This window comes from Chelonoidis abingdonii, chromosome 1 (assembly GCF_003597395.2).
Source record: "Chelonoidis abingdonii isolate Lonesome George chromosome 1, CheloAbing_2.0, whole genome shotgun sequence".
Classification (NCBI taxonomy): Eukaryota; Metazoa; Chordata; order Testudines; family Testudinidae; genus Chelonoidis; species Chelonoidis abingdonii.
Window position 1 is genome coordinate 187336967 of NC_133769.1, and position 23502 is coordinate 187360468.

Genomic DNA, 23502 nt, shown 5'->3' on the forward strand with positions numbered 1-23502 from the left:
TGAAATATGGTGGGCAGAGTTGGCATCGCGGTTTTGCATGGATTGGTCCTGAGCTGGAGGTCCACTATGGTGTGGTGTGCAGTTTCTGGTGAGAATACGTTCAAGTTGGCAGGTTGTCTGTGGGCGAGGTTGGCCTGCTCCATCCAAGGCTTTGTGAAAGTGTGGGATCATTGTGCAGGATGGTTGTAGATCCCTGATGATGCGTTGGAGGAGTTTTAGCTGGGGGCTGTATGTGATGGCCAGTGGAGTCCTGTTGGTTTTCTTTCTTTGGTTTGTCTTGCATTAGAGGCTTCTGGGTACACGTCTGGCTTGTTGACTGTTTCCTTATTTCTCAAGGAAATAGCCAACCATCACCTACGGTTCATTCACCTGCACATCCACCAATGTAATATACCATCATATGCCAGCAATGCCCCTCTGCTATGTATACGGCAAAACTGGAACAGTCTCTACGGAAAGGAAAATGGACATAAATCAGACATTAGGAATGGCAATAATACAAAACCTGTAGAGGACACTCAGCCTCCCTGGCACACTCTATAGCAGATCTTAAGGTGGCCATCCCTGCAGCAAAAAAACTTAAGGACCAGACTTCAAAAAAGAAACTGCTGAGCTTCATTTCATCTGCATTGATACCATCAGCTCAGGACTGAACAAAGACTGTGAATGGCTTGTGCCAACTACAGAACCAGTTCTCCTTCTTGGTTTCACATCCTCAGCTGCTAGAACAGGCCTCATCCTCCCTGATTGACAACTCGTTATCCCTAGCTTTGCTTGCTAGCATATATATACCTGCCCCTGGAAATTTCCACTACGTGCATCTGACGAAGTGGGTATTCACCCACGAAAGCTCATGCTCCAAAACCTCTGTTAGTCTATAAGGTGCCACAGGATTCTCTGCTGCTTTTACAGATCCAGACTAATGCGGCTACCCCTCTGATACTTGTCTCTCTGAGTGACTGACCGAAGAAGTAGTAGGACTGCATGGACTTGTAGGCACTAAAGTTTTACATTATTTTATTTTTGAGTGCAGGTTATTTTTTAACATAATTGTACATTTGTAAATTCAATGTTCATGATGAAGAGATAGCATTACAGTACTTGCAATGGGGGAATTGAAAAATACTATTTTGTTTTTACAGTGCAAATATTTGTAATACAAATAAGTATAAAGTGAGCACTGAACACTTTGTATTCTGTGTTGTACTTGAAATCAATATATTTGAAAATGTAGAAAACATCCAAAATATTTAAATAAATGATATTCTATTATTGTTTAGTAGTGTGATTAATCGTGCAATTAATCATGATTATTTTTTTTAATTTTGTGACAGCCCTAGAAACGAAATGATGCCCTGAATAATTAGCTTTGCTTAGCCTTGTTATTCTAGCATGCACAGCTACAAAAATTATTATTTGTTAGAATCTTATCCATTCCTGTTTCAAATTTAGTCTCACAGCCAAATTCTGACCTCAGTTATACTGGGACAAATCCAAGGTAATTTCATTTCAAGACATATCACTGCTTTTAGTCTCAAAGTTGCCTATGCTTCACCCAAATTTAGTTCCAACATCCCTCTACCAAACACACACTTTTACTGTTATCAGCTATATAGACCACAATTAAAGAGGGCATAGTAAGAGTCATTCACGCTACAGAGAGTGATTTAAAAATAAAGGTGCTTGTCACGCATTGCAGCCCACATTTCAGTCTCAGTGAGCTGAGAGTTACATTAAATGAATCCAGATTTACACTATAAATAAGATCAGAATCTGGCTCATAAAGTTTGGCTTCATGACTTCCTGTAGCATTGAATTTCACAGGTTGACTACATTATGTGGTTGCATGCTATTTTTTCCACAGTGAATAGAATGGACAATATTAACTAAATGAGCAGCCACTCGATGTTTTGTTGTATTCTCATTGTTTAATGGGTTGCCTCAGGCCTCATTTACTGCACATAGTTCAAACCCTGCTGTGAGAAAAAAATATTTTCTTAATTCATTAGCTAATAAATTCATGGGCTTTTCTATGGCATTAATCACTATAGTATCTGAGTGCTTCACAAAAATAATTAATTAATTTTTCCATCACCTCATGAGATGGGGAAGTAAAGCACAAAAATATTATATTTGAAAGTATCCTCTACTTTTGGAATCCCAATTTGAAGTCCCTAGGACCTCATTTTCAGTGTAGTTAGCACTACATAGCACTTTAAATGATCAAAGTGCAGCTCACACTGACTTCATTTGAAGCTGTGAGTGATCTGCACTTCTGCAAATCAGATCTCAGATCAGGCATCCGAAAAATGAGGATCACACAAGTAGTGTCCACCCGTGAAAGGTAAAGAGATTTAAAAACTCTATTCTGGCACACCTGTGTTATTCTTGTGACTACAGATATGTTTGTATGTGTGCAAACATGTGTGATGTTGCTTGTTTATATTGTTGAGTGCGTATTTGATTCTAAGAATACATAAGCACGCGCGCGCGCACACGCACCTCAGAGACATCATATAGCTAATATGTGCAGATTTGAAAGCACAAAATGCAATGCAAAGCTCCAGATGGTCCAATATTTCATGGAAAATGTAATATTTATTAAATTCTTATCTGTTGCTGTAAATGCCTACACAGAATGAACCACAAAAATATCCCAACACATTTTCAGAAGAAACTTGTTGATATGTCAGTAACTGGCTCAAAGGTCTTAAGGAAGAATAATTCCTTCTGCATCAGACAGTTTAAGAGCATAGAATCAAAGCAATATATTGTTGAAAGGGACTTCAAGGGATCACTGAGTCGAGCCCTCTGCACTGAGGCAGGACCAAGTATAGTTTGAAAGCATGTTAGAAAGGCAGCATCCATAGGTGCCACCTTTGTGAGTGATCCAGCCCTGGAGCACTCACAAAAAAAAAAGGGTGAGTGCTGAACACCCACTGGCAGCTCACCCGATCAATACCACCTCCTCCCCCACCTCAGTGCCTCCCATCCACCATGGATCAGCTGTTCCAAGGCAGGCAGGAGGCGCTGGGGGGAGAAAAGAGGGTGTGGCATGCTTGGCGGAGGGGGTGAGGCAGGGAGAGGCAAGGAAGAAGCAGGGCAGAGGTGGGCTGGGAGCAGGAAGAGGCAGGGTAGGGGTGAGGCCTTGGGGAAGGAGTGGAGTGGGGATGGGGACTGGGACTGCACATTAGAAAGTCGTGCCTATGGCAGCATCTAAGAATTGGATATTTTCCACAACTGTTAAGAACTTGCTGGGAAATAAATAACTGTGTAAGTGCACACCACAGTTATCAAGGACAAACAAATTACAATAGTTGTTATTTCCAGTTTGCCATCATATCTGCATTTTGCATAGTGCGAATGAGGAAAAAACAAGTTCTCTCTTATGTTGTTTTCTGCATTTTGTATCACTCATACAGGCCCCCGAATATGTCCAATAGCTAATTACACAGATATAGAGTGATCAGAGTGAATGCCATTGGCAATGCAAATAACATTCTTTATGTGAGATTAACTGCATTTGAAACACCTGCATAATTTGCTTACAATATTAACCTCTCAGGAGACAGAACGGTGCTTGCCAGCACATGATAATAAAATTTGTTTCACACAAAGGCAAGTCAAATCCAGTTTCAGATCAGAACTTTGGAAAATATGACTTTTTTAAAAAAACTTTGGACATAAATAAAGTCTAGAGGTGTAATTAAACATTGTAATTCTGTCAACAATATTCAGAACACAATATATCTGAGAAAATAGCAGGAAAGAGTGATAAATTAAAATCAGAGCCATGTATAAAAGTTTTAATGTAGCCATTTTAAAAGCTTGAACTGAGTAAATAAAGTGTCCACTGCCCAAGCTATGCTTCACTGATGAATATTCTTTGAAGAGGACTATAAAATAGGTCATGATTGTATGTCATGTCAGCTGGTTATACTATTACTAGTGTGACCTTTTTAACTTCAGAATAAACTTTGCCTGCAGTTATAAAAGTGGCTTGTTAATGTAACCAGACAGATACCTACAGTATGCTGCAGCACTTGAGACAGCCACTTTGAGAAAATTTGAGTTAAGTAGTTCACTGGACATTAAGGCAAAACCCTACAGAACCCTTCCTACCCAGATCAGAAGGAGAATCCTGTTCTTTCTTTGGAGGATGATGATCAATGATTAGGGCCATACTAAATTCACGGTCCATTTTGTCAATTTTATGGTGAAAGGATTTTAAAAATTGTAAATTTAATTATTTCAGCTATTTACATCTTAAATGTCATGCTGTTGAAATAGTAGAGGTCCTGAGCCATAAAGAAGTTGTGTGTGTATGTGCGCGGGTGTATGGAAGGGAGTTGCAAGGTTATTGTGAGGCCGGGGGTTGTGCTACTTATATCTGCACTGCTGCTGGCAGCAGTGCTGTCTTTGGAGCTAGGCAGCTGGTGAGAGTGGCTGCTGGCCAAGAGCCTAGCTCTGAAAGCAGAGCTGCTGCCAGTATCAGCGCAGAAGGATGGCACGGTATGGTATTGCCACCCTTACTTCTGCGCTGCTGCTGTAGAGCTGGGCCCTCAGTCAGCAGTCACCACTCTCTGGCTTCCCAGCTCTGAAGGCAGCAGTGCAGAATTAAGGGTGGCATTTTATCGTATTGCCACCCTTACTTCTGCGCTGCTGATGGCGGGGCGCTGCCTTCAGAGCTGGATGCCTGGCCAAGAACCACCACTCTCTGGCTACCTATCACAGAATTAAGGGTGGCAATACTGTGACCTTCCCAAAATAATGTTGTGATCCCTCTGCAACTCCCTTTTGGGTCAGGACTCCCAGTTTGAGAAACGCTCGTCTCCCCTGTGAAATCTGCATAATATAAGGTAAAAGCACACAAAAGACCAAATTTCATAGGAGGAAGACCAGATTTCATAGTCTGTGACATGTTTTTCATGGCCACAAATTTGGTAGGGCTCTACCAATGATTCAGTCCTAGTGTGACTGAATGCACCCTATATTCACATCCTAAACACTACTGTAATAATCTTTGTACAACTATGTCTTGTGAGCTATCATTTGAAAACTAATAACTTACTGAGCCAATAATATCATGGTGAGATGTATGTAGCAAGATTTGTAAAGTTATGACCATAAACTGAAATTATGACTAAAATGGGGTTATCAGACAAGTCTGAGAACTGGATAATCCTGTTTCTCAAAGCCAAAAGACAAACTGTCACCTCTAGTCAGGTGCCATCCAAGTTGATGGGCAATAACCTATCAAGTGGCCATTGTTTGGCAAAGAAAAGAGGCAGTAACAGATCAATCTACATTTTAGCAAACAGCAACCTGGAACCTCTTTCATCATGAGACTCCATGACTCCAACCTCACAGTGGGAATCAACATTATCTAGAGCTACCACTCAGGAAAATGCATTTAAAAGGTTGACTGGACTATAGAGGTGAGGAGCAAAAATAGCCCTGTATCTCTCCCTCTTTCTTTGTCACCTAAGACAACAAACGAAGCCACCATTTTACTCTGGGAGAGATCCTGACCTGAAATTTGGTCAGTCCTGTTGCTGGGAGTGTGCAGTGAGAATTATATCTTGAACCAAGTCCAGTCTGTTAAGTTTTAGTTATTAAGAAGTGTTCTATCTTTCAAAAGAATGAGGAGTACTTGTGGCACCTTAGAGACTAACAAATTTATTTGGACATAAGCTTTCATGGGCTAAAACCCACTTCATCGGATGCATGCAGTGGAAAATACAGTAGGAAGATATATATACATGGAGACCATGAAAAGATGGGTGTTACCATACCAACTATAACAAGACTAATCAATTAAGGTGGGCTATTATCAGCGTGAGAAAAAAACTTTTGTAGTGATAATTAGGATGGCCCATTTCCAGCAGTTGACAAGAAGGTGTGAGTAACAGTAGGGGAAAAATTAGCATGGGGAAATAGTTTTTACTTTGTGTAATGACCCATCCACTCCCAGTTAGTCCAAGCCTAATTTAATGGCATCCAGTTTGCAAATTAATTCCAATTCTGCAGTTTCTGGTTGGAGTCTGTTTTTGAAGTTTTTTGTTGAAGAATTATCTTTATTTCTCTTTTAACCATTTCTGACTTTAGCATCCTGTACTTGTACTAATTTAAAAGCTATCTCTTTTCTGTTAAATAAATGTGTTTTATTTTTTAATCAAAACCAATCCAGTGTTGTGAATGGCTTGGTAACTCCAATTAAAGTAGCAACCTGTTGGATACTTTTGCCTTACAGAAGCAATGGACCTAAACTACCTGAACTTTCCATGAGAGGGATGGACAGTGCAGAACACGTGTTTTGAGGTGAAAATTTGGGACTAGGAGTGTATTGGGGTCATCTTGCAAGTAGTAACCAAGTCTGTTGGAAGCCAGAGTGTGGCTGGTGTGCTGCCAACAGGCTGCTGGGGTCAGAGTTGCTGGACAAGGGCTGTGGCCACACACAGACATTCATGGTGTAACCTACTGGCTGGCAGGCTGATTGTGAGGAACCCAAGTTGAAAGCTACAACAGCAAAGCATTGCTGAAGCACTCAAGGTTGTAGGGCACAGGTGACACACCCTCTCACTCGTCTGGATTGCACCCTGGAATGGGACACCCAGCACTTATTTTTCCTTTATTTAACTAATAGTGTGTATACTGCAGTCCTTTAGAGAGGCCCTGATGGCCTTCAAATATGTGTTACTGCCCTCTGTATGCCCCTCAGAAAAGTTAGATGACCATGTATGGGAAGTCAAAATCTAATAAAAGGAATCCTAAATGCCTTAATATCTTTTTCTGCCAAAATAATCACTGGAGTGAAGGATGTAACATGTCCTCTACTATGTAGATTCAAACAAATTTAAATTGGGGGGGCGGGCGGGGATTGCTTTTTCACCTAGAGATATTGATGCAAAGGAAGAACATTAGAGACATTTTTTTCCAGATCTGAGCCAGTGGAGTGAATATTGTAATTGTAGCATGATTTGGATTACTTTCCACCCTGATAGCCTCAAAGCTCTCATTGCCAAAAATAAGCCCACAGGAGATGAAAGGATGAGTGTAGGTCATGCTATGTTTTAGAAGGTTACTTGAGTGAGCAAGTAAAAAATATGATGACAAAAGCTGGTGTTTCTGTATTCAGGACATTCTTCCCAAGGTATGTCTTTTCTTAAGCTATTTTTTCTTGTCATTTTGGAAATAAAGCACTTGTGCAGCTATTGTAAACAACTGTGCCTTATACACTATTAAGGTTCTGTGAGTTTTCACAATGAAGTGGTGAGAATTGTGAAAGCTACATGCAAATGAACGGGAACCATTATTATTGAAGGTTATAAGTCTCTCCCCCCGCCCCCCACCAACACACCTCTCTCCACTGATTTCAGTGATACCTTTTTATAAATATTAAGTTCAAACATCTAAGATCTAATCAGCACTTCTTATACCTGTCTGATTATCCTTTTACATCTGGATATTCTGGCAGTATCTGTGGGGTAGCAAATATTGTGACATAAGCTTATCTCCTTTACAAAAAGTAAAAATTAAAATATATGGAGACATACCTATCTCATAGAGCTGGAAGGGGCTCTGAAAGGTTATTGTGTCCAGTTCCCTGCCTAGCAGGACCAATTTTGCTCCATATCCCTAGGTGACCCCCTCAAGGACTGAACTCACAACCTGGGGTTTAACAGGCCAATGCTCAGGGTTATGAGTATGGTATATTTGCATTCTTTATATGGAACATTTTAACTAACCAACTAAAATAACTGAAGTTGAGGAAAATAATCATGAATGAAAGACACACCAACTTCTCTCTCTCTTAAGGGATCTGAATTGAATTGTGGATACAATGATGACTTAGTCAGGTTTGTTGCCACAGTTTATTCAGGTATCTTCCTGTATTGGAATTAAAGAGCCCTTGATATATAGAGAATAGTCAGGACACTTTAGCAAAGTCCATCTTGTAGCCGCAGAACATAGTGCTGGCTCCAGGGCTGTAAGAAGGCAAAAACTGGGATCTAACATCTTCAGTGAAGTGCCTTCTTCCAGGGGTATTTCGTTTCCAAATACAGCGTAACCCTTAATGGACAACTCAAATTCTGTCCCTAAAGGTGTTGACCAGGCAGTGTCTTTCTAACAAAGACACTTCCTTATCTAATGCTGACTGAATAACAAAGTTCATATAGCTTAAAATAAAAGGCTGAATTCAGAGATGGGTCTATCTTAGAGGAGTCTAACCTGTGTCACTTACATCTTCTGGCACCCTGTCTAGTTGTGTTTCACCAACTTAAATTCCCTGTCAAAGCCTTTAATTACTTTGACTTTCTCAAGGCCTGATCAAAAAGCCTCCTAAGTCAATGGAAAGACTGCCAATGAATGAGCTTTAGAACAAGGCCCTTAGATTTAATGACAAATTATTCACACAACATATAGCATATGCATCCTTATGCATCATCAATGAATTGGAACTTCTGAGTCCAAGACAGTGACAAGGAGCAACTCATGCTAAGATCTTTGATGAGAGGAGTGTAGGAAGAGAAGCAATTGACAGAAGACAGTGAGAGTAGTAGTTTCTACGGTACTTAACTTATACCTTCTGGTTCTTCAGACACCCTTGCATACTGATGAGTGTGGAGTGAGGGGGCAAAGGCGCATTTTAAACCACTTTTGTGCTGGCCTGTTCAGACCTGGACCCAATTTAAATCAGACTAATCTATACCTCTTATACTTCTGAATTTGGTCTTTAGAATTTAGGGGGGGAAATGAATCCATAATAAACTAAAGTAGCATGTTGCCTTTTGTGACTGAAATTTGTTTAATCGGTCATCCCGATCCTAGATTCTGTGACAGTGTTCTTGCTCTCTTGCTGCTCTGCTATGAGATAACACCTGGGAGCCTCAGAAGACCCAAGCAAGCAGTGACCCCTGAAAAAGAGGACTGGCAAAGCTTAATGCTGTTCTGGTATCACAACTCAAAGAACAGGACTCATTTTGGGATGTGCTGCTTACAGAACCCGTTACATTTCTCAAATGTTACTGTGAAAAGTTGGACAATTTCTGCTTGCAGAGGATTCAGAATTTGACTAGGGGGCACAAAATCTTTTTTTTTTATAACAAAAATTGAAAATGGTATTGTGGATCGATTTCATAAATGCACACAAAAATATCAGTTTTATAAATAGAGGGCAAAGTGTAACTTGCTTGTTTTGAGAACAGTTCTAATGGGGATATTTCTGAATATTATTTAATAATACTTGTGCATCTCAGTTGGAGGGTTTTAAATACTGCAACCTATCCACATCCCCTTTTTACTATCCCTTTTATTGTGTTTTCATATATTGCTTTATTTAAGGTCTTGGGTTTACGGGCTTTTGTTTTTAAAATCCCAGACATCCTTGCTGTTCCCATCAAGCCACCGGTCACCACCATGCAGACTCAGTTTTTCCAGAGGCATTGCCTCAAGCTAAATTCACTGCATAGGGAACCCAAAAACTATCAGGAGTGACACACAAAAGGTATTATAGAAAAACTTTCAGAGCCAAAAACAAGCTACAACTGATTTCCGGAAATGTAGTATGGAACTATCCCATTTCCTAGTAGGGCAGCAACATACACTAAAGCTTGCCACAGGGTTTTGTTTCTGTTTTGGATTGAGGCTTTTTTTAAAAGGGGAGAAGAGTGGTTAATGATTAAAGAACTTTTCCCTACCATAATCAATAGTTTCTGTATATTTTTCAGTAACATTAATAAATCCTTTTAATTTCCCAGTAAAGGCAGATTTATTTCCTGTCCTGGATTTATTTTAAGTGTCAAGGCCAACATTTTTAAACCAATCAGGCAATCCATATTTAGGCATCTAAATGTTCATTTTGGTGCCTAACTTTCAGCATCCAACTTTGAACATATTGGCCTGTGTGGTACTCCTGCTGAAGGAGAAAAAAAAAAATCCTGAAGAGCTGGAAGAATTTGGACAGCAAGGAAATTCTAAGTACAGATTTCCTTATATAGACTAACTCAATTATGTGGGATCAAAACTGCTACTTTAATTTACCATTGCCTTTATACAGTACTAGGAAGCCAGGCATAGAATGTACTTTATTGGTTGACTGCCATGATGATATCCTGTAGCAAATTTTCAGAAGATTGTAATTGACTACATAAAAGTTTGCATATTAAGGCAAACCTAATACGTCTCATGACTTTGCAGTATAGGAATTCAAATGTATGTTTCACATGATTTTATATCTAGTACTTAATTCCTTTAAGAAGTTATGGGAACCTTAGGGCTTTGTAGACTTGGACTTCAATCTGTTTAGTATCTACTGGGATTATTACCACAAATTACTAGTACTCAAAGTGATGAAGAAGAGAGGTCCTGTCTCTCTGTCTCTGTCTCTCAATCTCTAATATTATAAAATAATATAAAATAATGTTGATGTATCAGTTGTAATTGAAACTATAATCCAATACTGGTATGAGTTGCAAGGTACAAAACTACCATTTAAAGAAGTGATGTGATTTCATGCTTTTTCAATGAAGTAAGCAGAGTGGTAGTTTACAGTCATGTAATGCTGCATCGTGGCAAATCCACAGGTGGTCATGGAACTTCACTAAAGGGAACCATTTCATGCTCACAATTTGTTTGAAATGGAGAAACATATCTTGATCTGTGTGTATATGCAAAGACTAATAACATTGTATACTATATTAGATACAACAAACAGGGCCACAAACCAATTTTGCAATTATCTTCAAGCAGAGTTTTCACGAATCCCATCTAGAAATCTTCTGCTTGTAATGAAAGATTTACTGTCAAGACTGGGAGTGATAACATGGCCTGAGAGAACACCAGGGGAAAGAAGAAATAGGATCAAGAAATGAGAGGTGATAATAGTGCAGAACTGAAGCAATTTAACAATTTGTTTATAACAAACTCAGCATTTCAGCACAGGCAATTGCATAAAGAAACTTGGATTTCTAATGATGGTATTACAGAAAACATGATCAACTTCATCGTAGTAGGACAATGCTTGAAAACAAGTGTATTAGACTGGATACTTCTACAGAAGTCTGAATGCAAACTCAGACCATCAAGCAGTGCCATCAGAATCAGACTTCATATTTCAAAATTTGCAAAAATAGTCAGAATACCATCAGTGGCCACTTTGCCCTTCATTTAGACCTAGATGACACAACAATAGAACAAGTCTGGACAGAGCAAAAAACATCATTCATGCCACAAGTGAGGAGGTTTTAAAGATGAGGCTGTATCCAAAAAGGACAAAAGAGGGTGACACCAGAGATCAAAATCCCATCAAAAAAAGAAAAACATCTCAAGAACATCTGAAAGCTGAAGACTGTGCTGAGCAGAAAAACAAATAGATCAACAAGGAACTAAAATGAAGAGTCAAAAAAGCTAAGAAAGAATGGCTTGAGAGAGAAGACAAAGAGCTTGAAAAAAAATTACAGAACTTAATACCTGTAACACGTCAGCTACGCAATGAAAGATCAACTCAAAAGATAGAAAGAACATTTTCACTACTCCACATGACCCAGATGTCCTTGAGGCCATCAGCTACGAAAGCAACAATGAAGAACACATAATGAAAGCAGAAATTAAAGCTGCAATGAGGTCCCTGAAAAACAACAAGGCCGCTGGTCCACACAGTGTACTCCCTGACGTGTTAAAGCATGGTGGAAGAGGCTAGTCATTAACCTAATTTGGGCAAAGGGTAAAGGCCCTGAAATAACTGCAATAACTACCAAGTAATAAGTCTTATGATTATTCCTAGCACGGTATTCTGTAAAATGATTCACAGCTGAATGAAAAAAAGAGCAGAAGAAACCCTTTCTGAGTCACACACTGGCTCTAGACCTGGGCACTCCATCATAGATTAGACAGTTGTTTTTGGTCAAATCTTGGAGAGATACACCAAGTTCAACAAACTTCTGTTTTGCACATTCCTTGCCTTTAAGAAAGCATTTGACTCTGCTAACTGAGAGGCTTTGTGCAAAGTACTCAAGTGGTACAATGCTAGAAATAAGCTGACTCAAGTACTGTAGAGTTTGTATAGCCTCGCTTGGTATGCAGTAAGGGTCAATGGAGAGCTGACAGAGTGGTTTGTGAAAACTGGAGTCAAAACAGAGATGAATACTCAGAAATGAATACTCAGTCTAATACTTTTTACTTTAAAGTAAAATGTGATAAACTCATGAGAACAGCTTCTTAGCTATATAGACATTTTTATCTAAAGACTTTGTACAGTTGATCCAGCTTCTGTGTGCTGTGCTACAACAGCTTTGATCTCAGAGCCCTCTGAGAATAAGAAATTATTTAAACGGGCTATGTTGGTCCAAGTCTCTGTTAAGCAGATACTGTATTAAAAGTGGCTCGATTATACTCGGTAATATTGTGGGGGAAAGCATTATCTACTGGATTAAGGTTTCTGAGTTTATGCATTTCATCAAGGACCTTCAATTAGATTTAAACTATGCACTCACAAAAAAATGACTGCTTCATCCCAGCTTCCAACTTATAACCTGCAACCCTTGAAACTTGTCCTTCATGGAAAATTGTGAAATGTAGCCTGCACATTAGCAGTTACTGTCTTTTGTTACCCTGACTTTGTCACCTGGTTTGGCTGTTCAGCTAGATCAATTCAATATTTTGCATGCATAGTAAAAATAAAACAAAAGCCGAGGAAGTAGTTTTACCAAAGACAGTCAGCTCTGCTGGATCGCTGTCTCGTTCGCCCACCATGTTGGTACCAACACAAGTGTACATGCCAGCATCACTTTTCCTCGTGTTTGAGATCATTAGTTTCCCACTTCGTATCTGTTTGTAGCAAAGAAAATACATTTTAATTTACATAAACAATCAGAAATAAAGGGAAGCTCTTAGACTGCAAAGATCTCAGATAAGGGGGGTCTTTTTTTTTTTTTAAAGAAAAGCTTTGACATTTGTTGTTTAAGGATTATCAGGCCATCTATTTGATGTTGAACAATACTAATACTACTTGATATTAGGCTCTTCTGAAGTATATTTGACCCTACTTCTGGTCTTGTCTCAATTTTTTGTTTTTGTACAATGCCCTTACATTTCAAGACAATTACATTTCTTGCTACCTTTCTTTGGTGATATACGTGGCATCTGCTATACTATTTCTAGTAAATTAATCTGTAAGCCTACAGTACCATAGTGGCACTTTAAAAAAAAGCCTGTTTTATCAATAGTAAATTGATCTCAGAATCTGTAGTATTCCCTTGTACTCACTGTACTTACAAGGCCAGATTTTCTCCTTATTTCTGACTGGTGCAAATGGGATGGAATCAATCTGCAGTTGCCCAACTAAGAATTCCCTTGACTTCTATATCAACCTCAGTTCAACCCCTGAACATGGGCATACCGAAGAAGAGAATGATCAGGTTGATTAGAAGAAAGGGCACAGCACAGAGCTGCAAATTTTCAGAAAATAGTATGTACTCTTTGGAACCCTAGGTAGCTGTTTTAAGTTAGAGCAGCCAATAAGTTGCTTCAACTTAAGTCAGGGCTGGAGCCACTATAACCTGAGACACAGGGAAGCGTAGTAAGCTCCCTGATACTCTTTTTTCCTCCCCCAGTTTGAGCAGAACTTAGTGGAGACAGTCTGGCCCACAACACTTTGAATAGTGTATATATATATATATATATTGAGACCATGTAACTGCAAATCTTTACACATCAAAGGCAATTGAGTTTCCAAAGGCCACCATGGTATCAAATCATACCAGCACTGAACAAGTTCAAAATGCATTAGGTATAAAATAACTATGTTAAAGGAATACTAAGGTTGCAAAGACAACTACTCAAAAGTTAGGAAAGGCCAGTATTAAGGTTGCCTGTGCAAGGGTTTTACAGATAATAGCCTTCTTCACTACACAACCCTGATTCATTCTCATCTCTGTCCAGTTCAGCTCTTTTACAACCTATGGTTCGTGTCCTTGGTATCTATCAATGCCTCCTCCCCACTCCCCCAACCAATTCCTTCCTCTCCTCACTTTCCTCCACTTCTCATTCATTTGCATTCAAGTCAGGCTGTTTCCTTGTTCTTCTCCACATCTCTGGGCACTAACACACTGGAGCATGCCCAATGGAAGATGGAATGTTCAGAGAATTTTGCTGCCCAACTCTAACAAATGTCTCCTGTGCATGCGCAAACTAGTATTTTTAAGAAGCTTATATCTTGGACAAATTTGCATAGCTTTTCAGAGGGAAGGCAAAGAGACATCCCTGACATCTGGGCAACTCCAACTCCAAAGCATAGAAGAGTTATCAATAGAAACAGCTGTAACAGTTCTTTTTTAACATGGACAAAATGATATTTTTTTCCTAACCTTGTTCTCAGAAACAGCTGATCCATTTAGGCTTAAACTTTTCAAAATATTCAGCTGATAGGCAGATAGTCAGCATAAAATATTGCTTCCTGATTAAAGTTCAGCAAAGTTAACAGCGTATTTAGCAGAAAATATTAAACAATCTTAACTATAGACTTTGATACCAAGTCTCCCTATGACTAAAGATGGACTTGAGGTGCAAATTTTTAACTTTCAAAGGTTAGCATTGGACGGTTTGGTTTGGCTCATTGTAGAGACAATCTGGGAAATTCTGCTCCAGTTTCAGAGTTCCAAGGTGTTCAGTTGTGGGGCTAGTAGGGGTGTGGTGCAGGCCCAATACAAATACTTACATCTTCAGTCCTACAATAAGAACTGTGCATGGACACCCAATGTTTGCCTAGTGTCCCAGAAACATCAGTGAAGTTCCATATAAGCACAAGAATTTCCCTGCAGGGAGCCAACTGAATGACGGGGGTTTATATCTTTGTGGATACTGCTATGTACATTATTCAATGCTCATTCAAATCCATGGAGAAATATACCTTTTAAAAAACATTGTGGACAACTATCTATCAATGGCATTTTGGTAGGACTTACACTGATTCTCTCTTCCCTGTCGTCAATGCGGATTTTATCTTTCTTCCAGTAGATTGTGGGCTCAGGATGTCCTCGAGGAGGCTGGCACTCCAGAATAGCAGGTTCTCCAGCTGCCACAACAACATCGGTAGGGTTTTGGCGAAAGTCATCCCGTAGCACTAATAGAACAAATGAGGAAAGGAAAATAAAACTATTTGGTTCGGAATTGCAACATGCTAAAAGGCAAATAAATTGCTTTTCCAGTAAAAGTAGCCTCCAAGTTATTCAAATGATGCCTTTGTATACTAGGTGCACTGTAAAACTCCTTGCAAAATATGTTATTGAGGGCAGAGGGAAGAGGAAAGATGACTCAACAGGTAGCCCCTCTTATCTAATGAATACAGACAAGATGTGCGTGTTTTTACTTTGCATTTGCTAAAAGTAAATGCATTGCTCATCATTTAAAAGCAAAAGGACCAATATACACACTGATCCTTTTATCCTTCTATTGTAGATGCACCTGCCAAGTGACATCTGGCCAGCCTGACGCACTGAGGAGAAATATTCCTTATGGCAGTAGTTCTGGTCTGACACTGAACCCTTTTCATTAAAGACAGCAGCATGCTGGACATTGGTGGTAACCTTTTAAAAATCTGGTGTGCCTCTTTTCTTCAATTGGCACCTTTCTTGCCAGTGATTTTTTCCCCCACTACTGGCTAGGTGAAAAGGTTCTAGATATGACACTGCTGGTATCAAATTGTGGAGTTTTGCCTTTATTCAGGAAGGATTATTTTTGATTATCAAATTGGTGCTAAATGATCAGTGTTTTTGAAAGATGTCAAGAAGTTGAGCTGATATACAGTATGCTAGCAGTGCACCTGCTTCTTCTATTCCTTTGCTATTCTTGCAGCCCTGACCAGTCTTGTCTCACACTGCCTAAAAGCATATACATTGCCAAGAGGTTTGAAAACTAAATTAGGCAACACATGCTAGCTCCTTATGTAAATCATGCTGCTGTAAAGCAGGATTAGGTCCAGCTAGTTGGCTCCTGTGTGTGTTGAAATGATATCTACTTCATCATTATTCCTCCATGCGTGTCCTCGTCTCTAGGTTAATTGTCATTCTTATAAACATCAGACTTAAAATAGCTCTAGATAGAGCTACTGAAATTGAATTTAGGGCATTTCCTCTTCTTGAATATCAGGTACGTATGGGCTTCATTACTGCTTTAACACAGTTCCCACCCTTAATGAAACCAGGGCCCTTCAAGAAATTAGAACACACTTTATCCTAGTGAAAGTGCAGTCAGGAAGAGTTTAATAGAAATTAGTCACTTTCAGTTTATAGGCAGAGTTAATTTACTGCTTTCACTGTTAATAAAATAAAAAAAAACAACATTTTAAACTGCATATTTTCTGTTCTCAGACAAGAATAAATTATTATTTATATGCCCAAGGATTAGCCTCTGGGTGTGCTGAGGTGAGAGTGCATATAATTGTGGAACTCAATATAGGTGTGTGTTTACAGTTATCGTTCAACATTTTGGGATACATAAGTAAATCCAATGGGGAGAGGAAATTATATATATACAAATTATATAACACAAAAGGAGGGGCTATTTAGGCCATTTCTAGAGGTACAAAATAAAAATGATAGGAAGTGGAGGGCAACAAACTGCATTTTGGCAAGGACCCAACCTTTTCCAAAGTAGCACATCTAGTAGGTTGAAGGGCATTGTTTAGCACTGCTTTCCAAACAAATTTCTTGCCAAAAGCCTCAACCCAAAAGGTATTTCTGACTAATGCAAATTGCTTGTCCAATGCCAATTTTTCATCCACAATAATTAAACTGAGAGAAAATAGGGTCTTTTGGTTTTTGAGATAAAATGGAATATAAAGAGGGTAACCCATGATACAGAAATAACATGATGAAGATTATGGGCTGCTAACAATTTGGCACAACAACATGTGTTTGTGGCAATCTTATTAGAAAGACAGTATTTTCCAAATGAAGCCAAGAAAGGCAACATCAGCAGCAATTTCAAGGGAGAGGCCAGGAAAGGAACTTTCGAAACCACCCATTTCTGGAAGTTTCTCTTATATCTGAGAGCTGAAAGAAAGAGAAATGTTTTTGAGTGGAGAAATAGCCTCTTGCACAACTGGTAAACTGCTGCCAAGCATCAACTGTTTCTAAAACTAAAAACCTGCCAAGTGACAGACATTAATCCTTTTGAAGAGGCCTATGGACAACATCAAGCGGTTCCATCTTCATTACATATGCAACTAAACTCATGATTGTTTTAAAAGTTAAACAGATACGTATGACCTGGTTCTTCATTACATTACAGCCCTTTTAATGCAATTCCAGAGATGCAAAAGGGAAATAAAATTAGCAGGTACACCAAAACGTTCCCAATACCACCAAATCACAGTTCCTGACACGGGGTTGAGGTTGAGAGCGAGGCTGGGACACTGTGATTGTTTTCAGCTGCCAGAACAGTCTCTGAGGGCCACAGGAAAGCAAGAGTAAGTTACAGCAACATGGAAGCTGCTCTGACTTAAGCCAGGAGCAGAGTAGGGCCCCAGCCAGCCAAGAATAAGGTTTGAACTTCCCTTTTCCTCTCTACCCTGTTTCTATATCAAGTGTGGCTTGGATGGAACACAGAACTGCGATTTAGTGGGGAGAAAAACATTGAGACTTGACTCTTGTGGCTGTAACAGATCTATCTAACTATGTACCTCTGAAAATGTCTTATGTTTTAGAAAATGCAGGAGAGAAAATTGGAAAACAGGAAAAGAAGAAAACAGATGGAGACAAAGAGCAAGAATAGTGGCGGTTGGTGAAATAAAGATGACCAAGAACACAGGAATTATGAAGTACAAAACAATGTATTAGGTGAAATAGGGGAAAAAAGAAAGAGGGTAAAAGGAAGGGAAAGGAAAAGAATAAGGAGGATGAAGAACAAGAGGATGGCGTAAAAGAAAGAGAGGAATAAGTATGAATAGAGATCACTTCATGCCATTTAGGATGAATACGTGACTCAGGGCTCCCTTATACATTATAATAAGGACAATACAAAGCACAAACATCAATCAGATCAGCATGGCTCTCCAAAACATTTCCAAAAATATCATCCCTAGGAAATAAGAGGAAATGAAGGTCTGATAGGCCATGTGTACACTACAAATTTTTGCTGCCACAAGTTATGTTGGCATAAAGCCACAAAAGTTAGCGTATCCCTTGTGCATGTCCTACCTGGCTCCTTGCATCAGTGCTGCATGTGCTTACCAAGAGCACTTGTGTCAATGCACAGTGTGGTGCACCTGGTTAGGTATTCCAGCATACAGCCTGTTGCCATCCAGTGGGAAGTTTTAGCAATATATGGTGGGGAAGAAACAAGTTGCATAGGAGAAGTGGATCAACTTCCAGTATGCAACTGATTCCATTCCATAATGCTATCTATATCCCATAATTTTTGTGTCTTTTTAAAAAAATCTCATGAACCTACTTGGTCCTCCTTGCTGTTCCCCATCTCTGTCAGAAGCATGGAGCCTGCACAGCTTTGCACTATTGTCATAAGCATTGCAAACACAGGACACACAATCCTTCAGTATTTGCAGAGCTGCAAGGATCACCAAATCACTGACGAACATGACAATTTCTTGGAGGACAGATTGCTATGGAACATAGCAAGAATCAATTCAAGGTTGTTGGTGGCATTCTTGGAGCAGCTGCAGAGGATGGAGCAGCATTTCTTGGCCTGAGAAAAACACTGACTGATGGGATTGCATTGTAGCGCAGGCTTGGGGTGACTAGAAGTGGCTGCAGAACTTTCAGATGGGGAAGATCATATTTCTGGATCTGTGTGCTGAGCTTGCCCCAGTCCGCCAGCACAGGGACAGAAGAAAGAGCACTGCACTGACAGAGGAGACGTGAGTGGCAATTGCACTGTAGAAACTTGCAACACCAGATTGCTACCAGTCAGTGGACAATCCTTTTGGAGTTGGAAAATCCACTGTGGGGGCCATTGTCATGCATGTGCACAGTGCCATTAATAGCCTCCTGCTACGCAGGAGTATGACTCTCAACCATGTGAAAGACATAGTAGATGGATTTCCACCAACGGAATTCCTCAACTGTGATGGGGTTATAGACAGCACACAAATCCCTATTTTCGCACACAGAGTACCTCTATTTTTCTATGGTTATGCAAGGTTTGAGGCATCACTGAAGAAGCTTCAACAACACTAGTGTTGATTGGTCAGGGAAGGCGCGTTATGTATGCATCTGTAAGAACACAGAAAGCTACAAGCACAGACTCTTTCCCAACCAGTAGTTTGATATTGAAATGCCAACAGTGACCCTGTGAGACCCAACCTACCCCTTGTTCAGGAAGCCATACACCCACCACCTTGACAATATGAAGGAAGGATTCAACTACTAGCTCTGCGGTTACAGAATGACAGTTGAATGGATTTGAGTAGACTGAAGGAACACTGGCAGTATTTACTCACAAGATTGGATCTCAGTGAAAAAAAAATCAATGATTTTAGCTGTCTTATGCATAATATCTGTGAAGCAAAGGGGGAAAAGTTGCTTCTAGGGTGAGCTTACTGTACATTTATGATTATTACCATGTTTGTCACTGATCCAATGAGTCATCTCACACTGTACAGTAACAATTAAGTGGGCACTTTCAGAACCACTAGGCACGCTGCAACATATGTTGTGAACTAATAAAGATGAAATGTTTCCAAATAATAGAATTTTATTGAGTAACAAAACCAGTACAAAGCAAAATTTGTGCAATTTAAAAGCAAATATGCTAAAAACTTAATAAATTAATGGAACAGAACTTAAGAAGGGGAAAGACATTCATATCCATTTTAGCTACACATGCAGCAACTGTGGCTTTCACAGTGTACATGAAGCTGTAGTTGTCCTTAATGGCCTCTGGTGTGAAGCAGTGGGGGTAGTGTTGTGATTCTTGATGCCATGTGGAATGTTGTGGGAGGTAGGGAAATGCTGCAAAGGAGTGCTCCATGGGTAACAAAGAGGAGCAAGCCTGGGATTGTTGGACCTAAAGTCTGCAATATCTGTTTTTGCTACCGGAGAAGCCCCATTATGTCCTGGTGTATGCATCTCCCTTTTCTTTTCCTGCTGGGACTCCTGAGCCTTTCTTCTGTCTTCTTTTCCTTTCAGGCTGTCTGCAATATTCACCCTTCAGGCGCTTTATTCACGGTCTGATGCAGCACTGCACTGTAGGATCGCATTGATCGCATCCTGAGTCCTGCCCCCCCACCCCCTGTTATCTGGCTCAGGCATTCTGCAGGTGTGGAGGGGGAACCCTCAAGGCCACAACAGTGGCAGCCACAGATAAAATACACAAAGGTACCATTGTCAGAATAGTCACAAGTGAAAGTGTAAGTTAAGATTCAGAACTTGCTCCCCTAACGTTTTAAACAAGACATGATTATTGACACTTCTGCTTCAGAAGGCTTGTGCACAGCACCACTAACAGCATCAGCATTGGTGAAAATGGTCCACCAGAGGTGAGGGAAATGAGGAGAGAATTTCTCAGTTGCATGACACTGTGGGTATACAACGACACTGAATAACTGGCACCATTTTCCGCAGGTGGTGGTGATTTTAACTAATATCTCACTTCTGAGGGTAGGCCACCAAAGCCTTCTGGATCCATATGTTGTTAGCCTGTTTACTGCAATGGTGCCTGCTGAAATTATTGCTGACTGACATGGGAAAGCATCCTACTGTGGAGTAGAAATAAGGCAGCCATCCCTAGAAAGCTTCAGGAGATGATGCAGAGTACCTCCATGAAAGTTTCTTCAAGATCTCTCAGGACGATTCAAGGTCAGCCTTGTGTACATAGACAAAATGCTCTCCCCGTGGTCTCCACACTTCACTCTAGAGGGGAATGAAAAGCTGACAACGATGCTGCCTCTCTTTGTTGTACCACTATCTCTTCTACTATGAGTAAATTAATAAAAAGTCAGGAGCTGTGTTCTGTTAAATTGGAGCTGCCAAAAGTAGTCACTGTAACAGGAAATACAATTACACACTTACCTGAGGTTCCTTTCCCTGCATCGTGCTCACCTGTGCTTGACTACCGGGAGCACCTGGACTGTGGTAGAGTCTCAAACAGGTCCTGGTTTGTGGCATAGCTGGATTCTCCAGAGCCCCATCTTCCTCCTCCTCATTATTCGTGCCAGAGGCCTGTGGCTTGGGCTCCTCTGAGGTAACCACAATGGTGTGCCAGGTGGTGATCTCCACCAAGTATGGCACATAGCTCTTTGTAAAGGTGGTAGATCTGTAATTTGGCACCAAATTGACTGTTGGCCTCTTTGGCCTTTTGATATTCATGCAGCACTGCTGCTGATCCTTGTTGTACCTCTTCTCCCATATCCTCAGTGAAATCTGCTTATAGATGTCCATGTTTCTACAGCTGGTCCATAGCTGTACCTGCACAGACTCTTCTCCTCAGAGGCCTAAGAGATCCAGTATTTCTTGTATACTTTAAGCCAGAGCATGTAGCCAGTATAGTCAGCTGGGCAGTTGTATACAAGAATGGAGAGTTGCTAGCTGTATTTGCTAAGCTGAACAATCAGGAAAATGCATTTCAAACATTCACAAGGCTTTAAAAGGAAGAGGAGTTCACAACTGTGATCAGATCAATCAGTGTTTGGCACTGTGGGACAGCTGGTGGAAGACTATCAGGGTTGACATAAGTAACACAGTCTGCACTCACACTGTATCGGCCACAGCCTATTGAACATGGCTCAATGACACTCAGGGAAGTGGTGTTACGACGTCGCTGTAATGGAGAACTTCAGTTGGTGGGAGACAAATCTAAGTGTAGACATATGCACAATTAGGTTGACACAAGGAGGCTCATGCCAACATAGCTTTGTGGAAACCAGGCCTTAGAGGCAGAGGCTTCAGAGTGGTAACTTGTAATTCAAATGTCCCAGCAGCACCAGCAAGAAACCCAGCAGCACAGGAATCAATGGAAGAAACCAGCATCAGCTGAAAGTTGAGTTTACACATTACAATGTGGAAACACACATGAAAAAGTTGCACCTCAACTTAGTGCATTCCTCATATCCAACAGCTCAATGGTCTGTGAAAACAGAAAAGGCTGAGAACTGCAGAACATTTTTTCAGCAAATTATTCACGATTTCTTCATATTTTCAAGAAACCATTAGTGTATCTTAGCAGAACACCATCCTCCTGACACTGATTTGGAGCCTTTTTGTTCATTTCAGAACCCAACACTTCTCAAAGTCTTTCTGGAAGTCTACAAATAATGGCTGTCTAAAAATTCAAAGGTAAGTGGTGAAAAGCTACAGACAATTCCAACTTCTTCATCCAGTGTTCTTTTTTGCTCTAGTCTCACCCTCTGAGCATTAGTTGACCTCATCCTGGCACGTAACATGGGATGTACAGCCTCCTTTATGTTTGTCATGAGTGTTACTCTACATGTGACAAAGGATACTGACAAGAATTATGGCCAACATCCGGCCCAGTGTGACTCCACACCGTAACTTCCATAGTGCTCCTCATATCCTCAGGCAGTAAGAATCTTCAGGCCACTTCTAAATCCAGATGTCAATTATGACAGCGCAACAGTGCCATGCCATCAGGCCAGCCTCAGCGAGGCATATTCCTTACATCTGAGGTTCAGAAATCTATGACTGGCATTTTGCTGCACCACCACTAAGTAGAAACCTTACTGGATTCCTTAAGGATTTGATGTTTGAAAAGGATACACATATTGTACATATAGTTTGATGATGATGTTGGGGACAAAAAGTCAATTAAAGTTTGATCAGTCTCCTTGCAGCTCTAAAGTATGGTTGTCTGTGACGCTGTTCAAACAAGATAGATGTCTGTGAAGAATCATCTCTCATTTGAAGTTCTGAAAGGCAATTTGGGAAGTATGCACAAGTATATTAACTGGCAGCAACTACGTCCAGCAATAGAAGTATTGAGATAAACACTTGCAGGCAATGCACCTGCTATAATGAACAAAAAAGTCCCGCTACCAAGGCAACCGCTTACCAGCACCTGCCAGCTTAGGCCCAAATCCAGGCCCTGGTCAAACTGATGCCCATAAACTCAGGAAATTATATAGATACTGAATCAGGGCTCTAACAATGTGTTTAAAAGAGCCAGAGGAAAAAACAATGTTTTATGAGGGTGGAAGTACGGGGGTCAAAATTATTCTAGGCTAGATAGCTATCCCTTAATCCTACTTTCCACAACAGCAGCGTTCAAGCCCTTAGGAGTAAAAACAACATTTTTATAGGATTTACATTTACATGATGATTACAAATAACCATCTGTCTCCTTCTAGTTTTTCAATCTGGTCCATGTCCCACGAGCCCCAAGTCTGTGGTCAAAGCAGCTAAGCTGGAAGGAAGAAGTACAGGCCTGTCAGAAGGCTTGGAATAATTGCATTCTTTTTTCACCAGCACTCAGCTTCCCTCCTTCTAATGAACGTCTGTGATGATTTGTTAAAAAAAACAAAAACAAAAAAAA

At 40.2% G+C, this 23502-nt stretch overlaps 1 protein-coding gene across 17 annotated transcripts in view; it reads right to left on the minus strand.

Annotated features, from left to right (window-relative positions):
- The window catches only part of ROBO2 (roundabout guidance receptor 2), a 653740-nt gene that overhangs the window by 207476 nt on the left and 422762 nt on the right, over positions 1–23502 (minus strand). For all 17 annotated transcript variants that reach the window (XM_075073141.1, XM_075073108.1, XM_075073151.1 and 14 more), the window contains exons 3-4: positions 14964–15121; positions 12708–12828 (exon numbers count right to left, since the gene is read on the minus strand). In XM_075073141.1, the coding sequence (XP_074929242.1) occupies positions 12708–12828; positions 14964–15121 (279 nt within the window). The remainder of the gene's footprint in view (positions 1–12707; positions 12829–14963; positions 15122–23502) is intronic.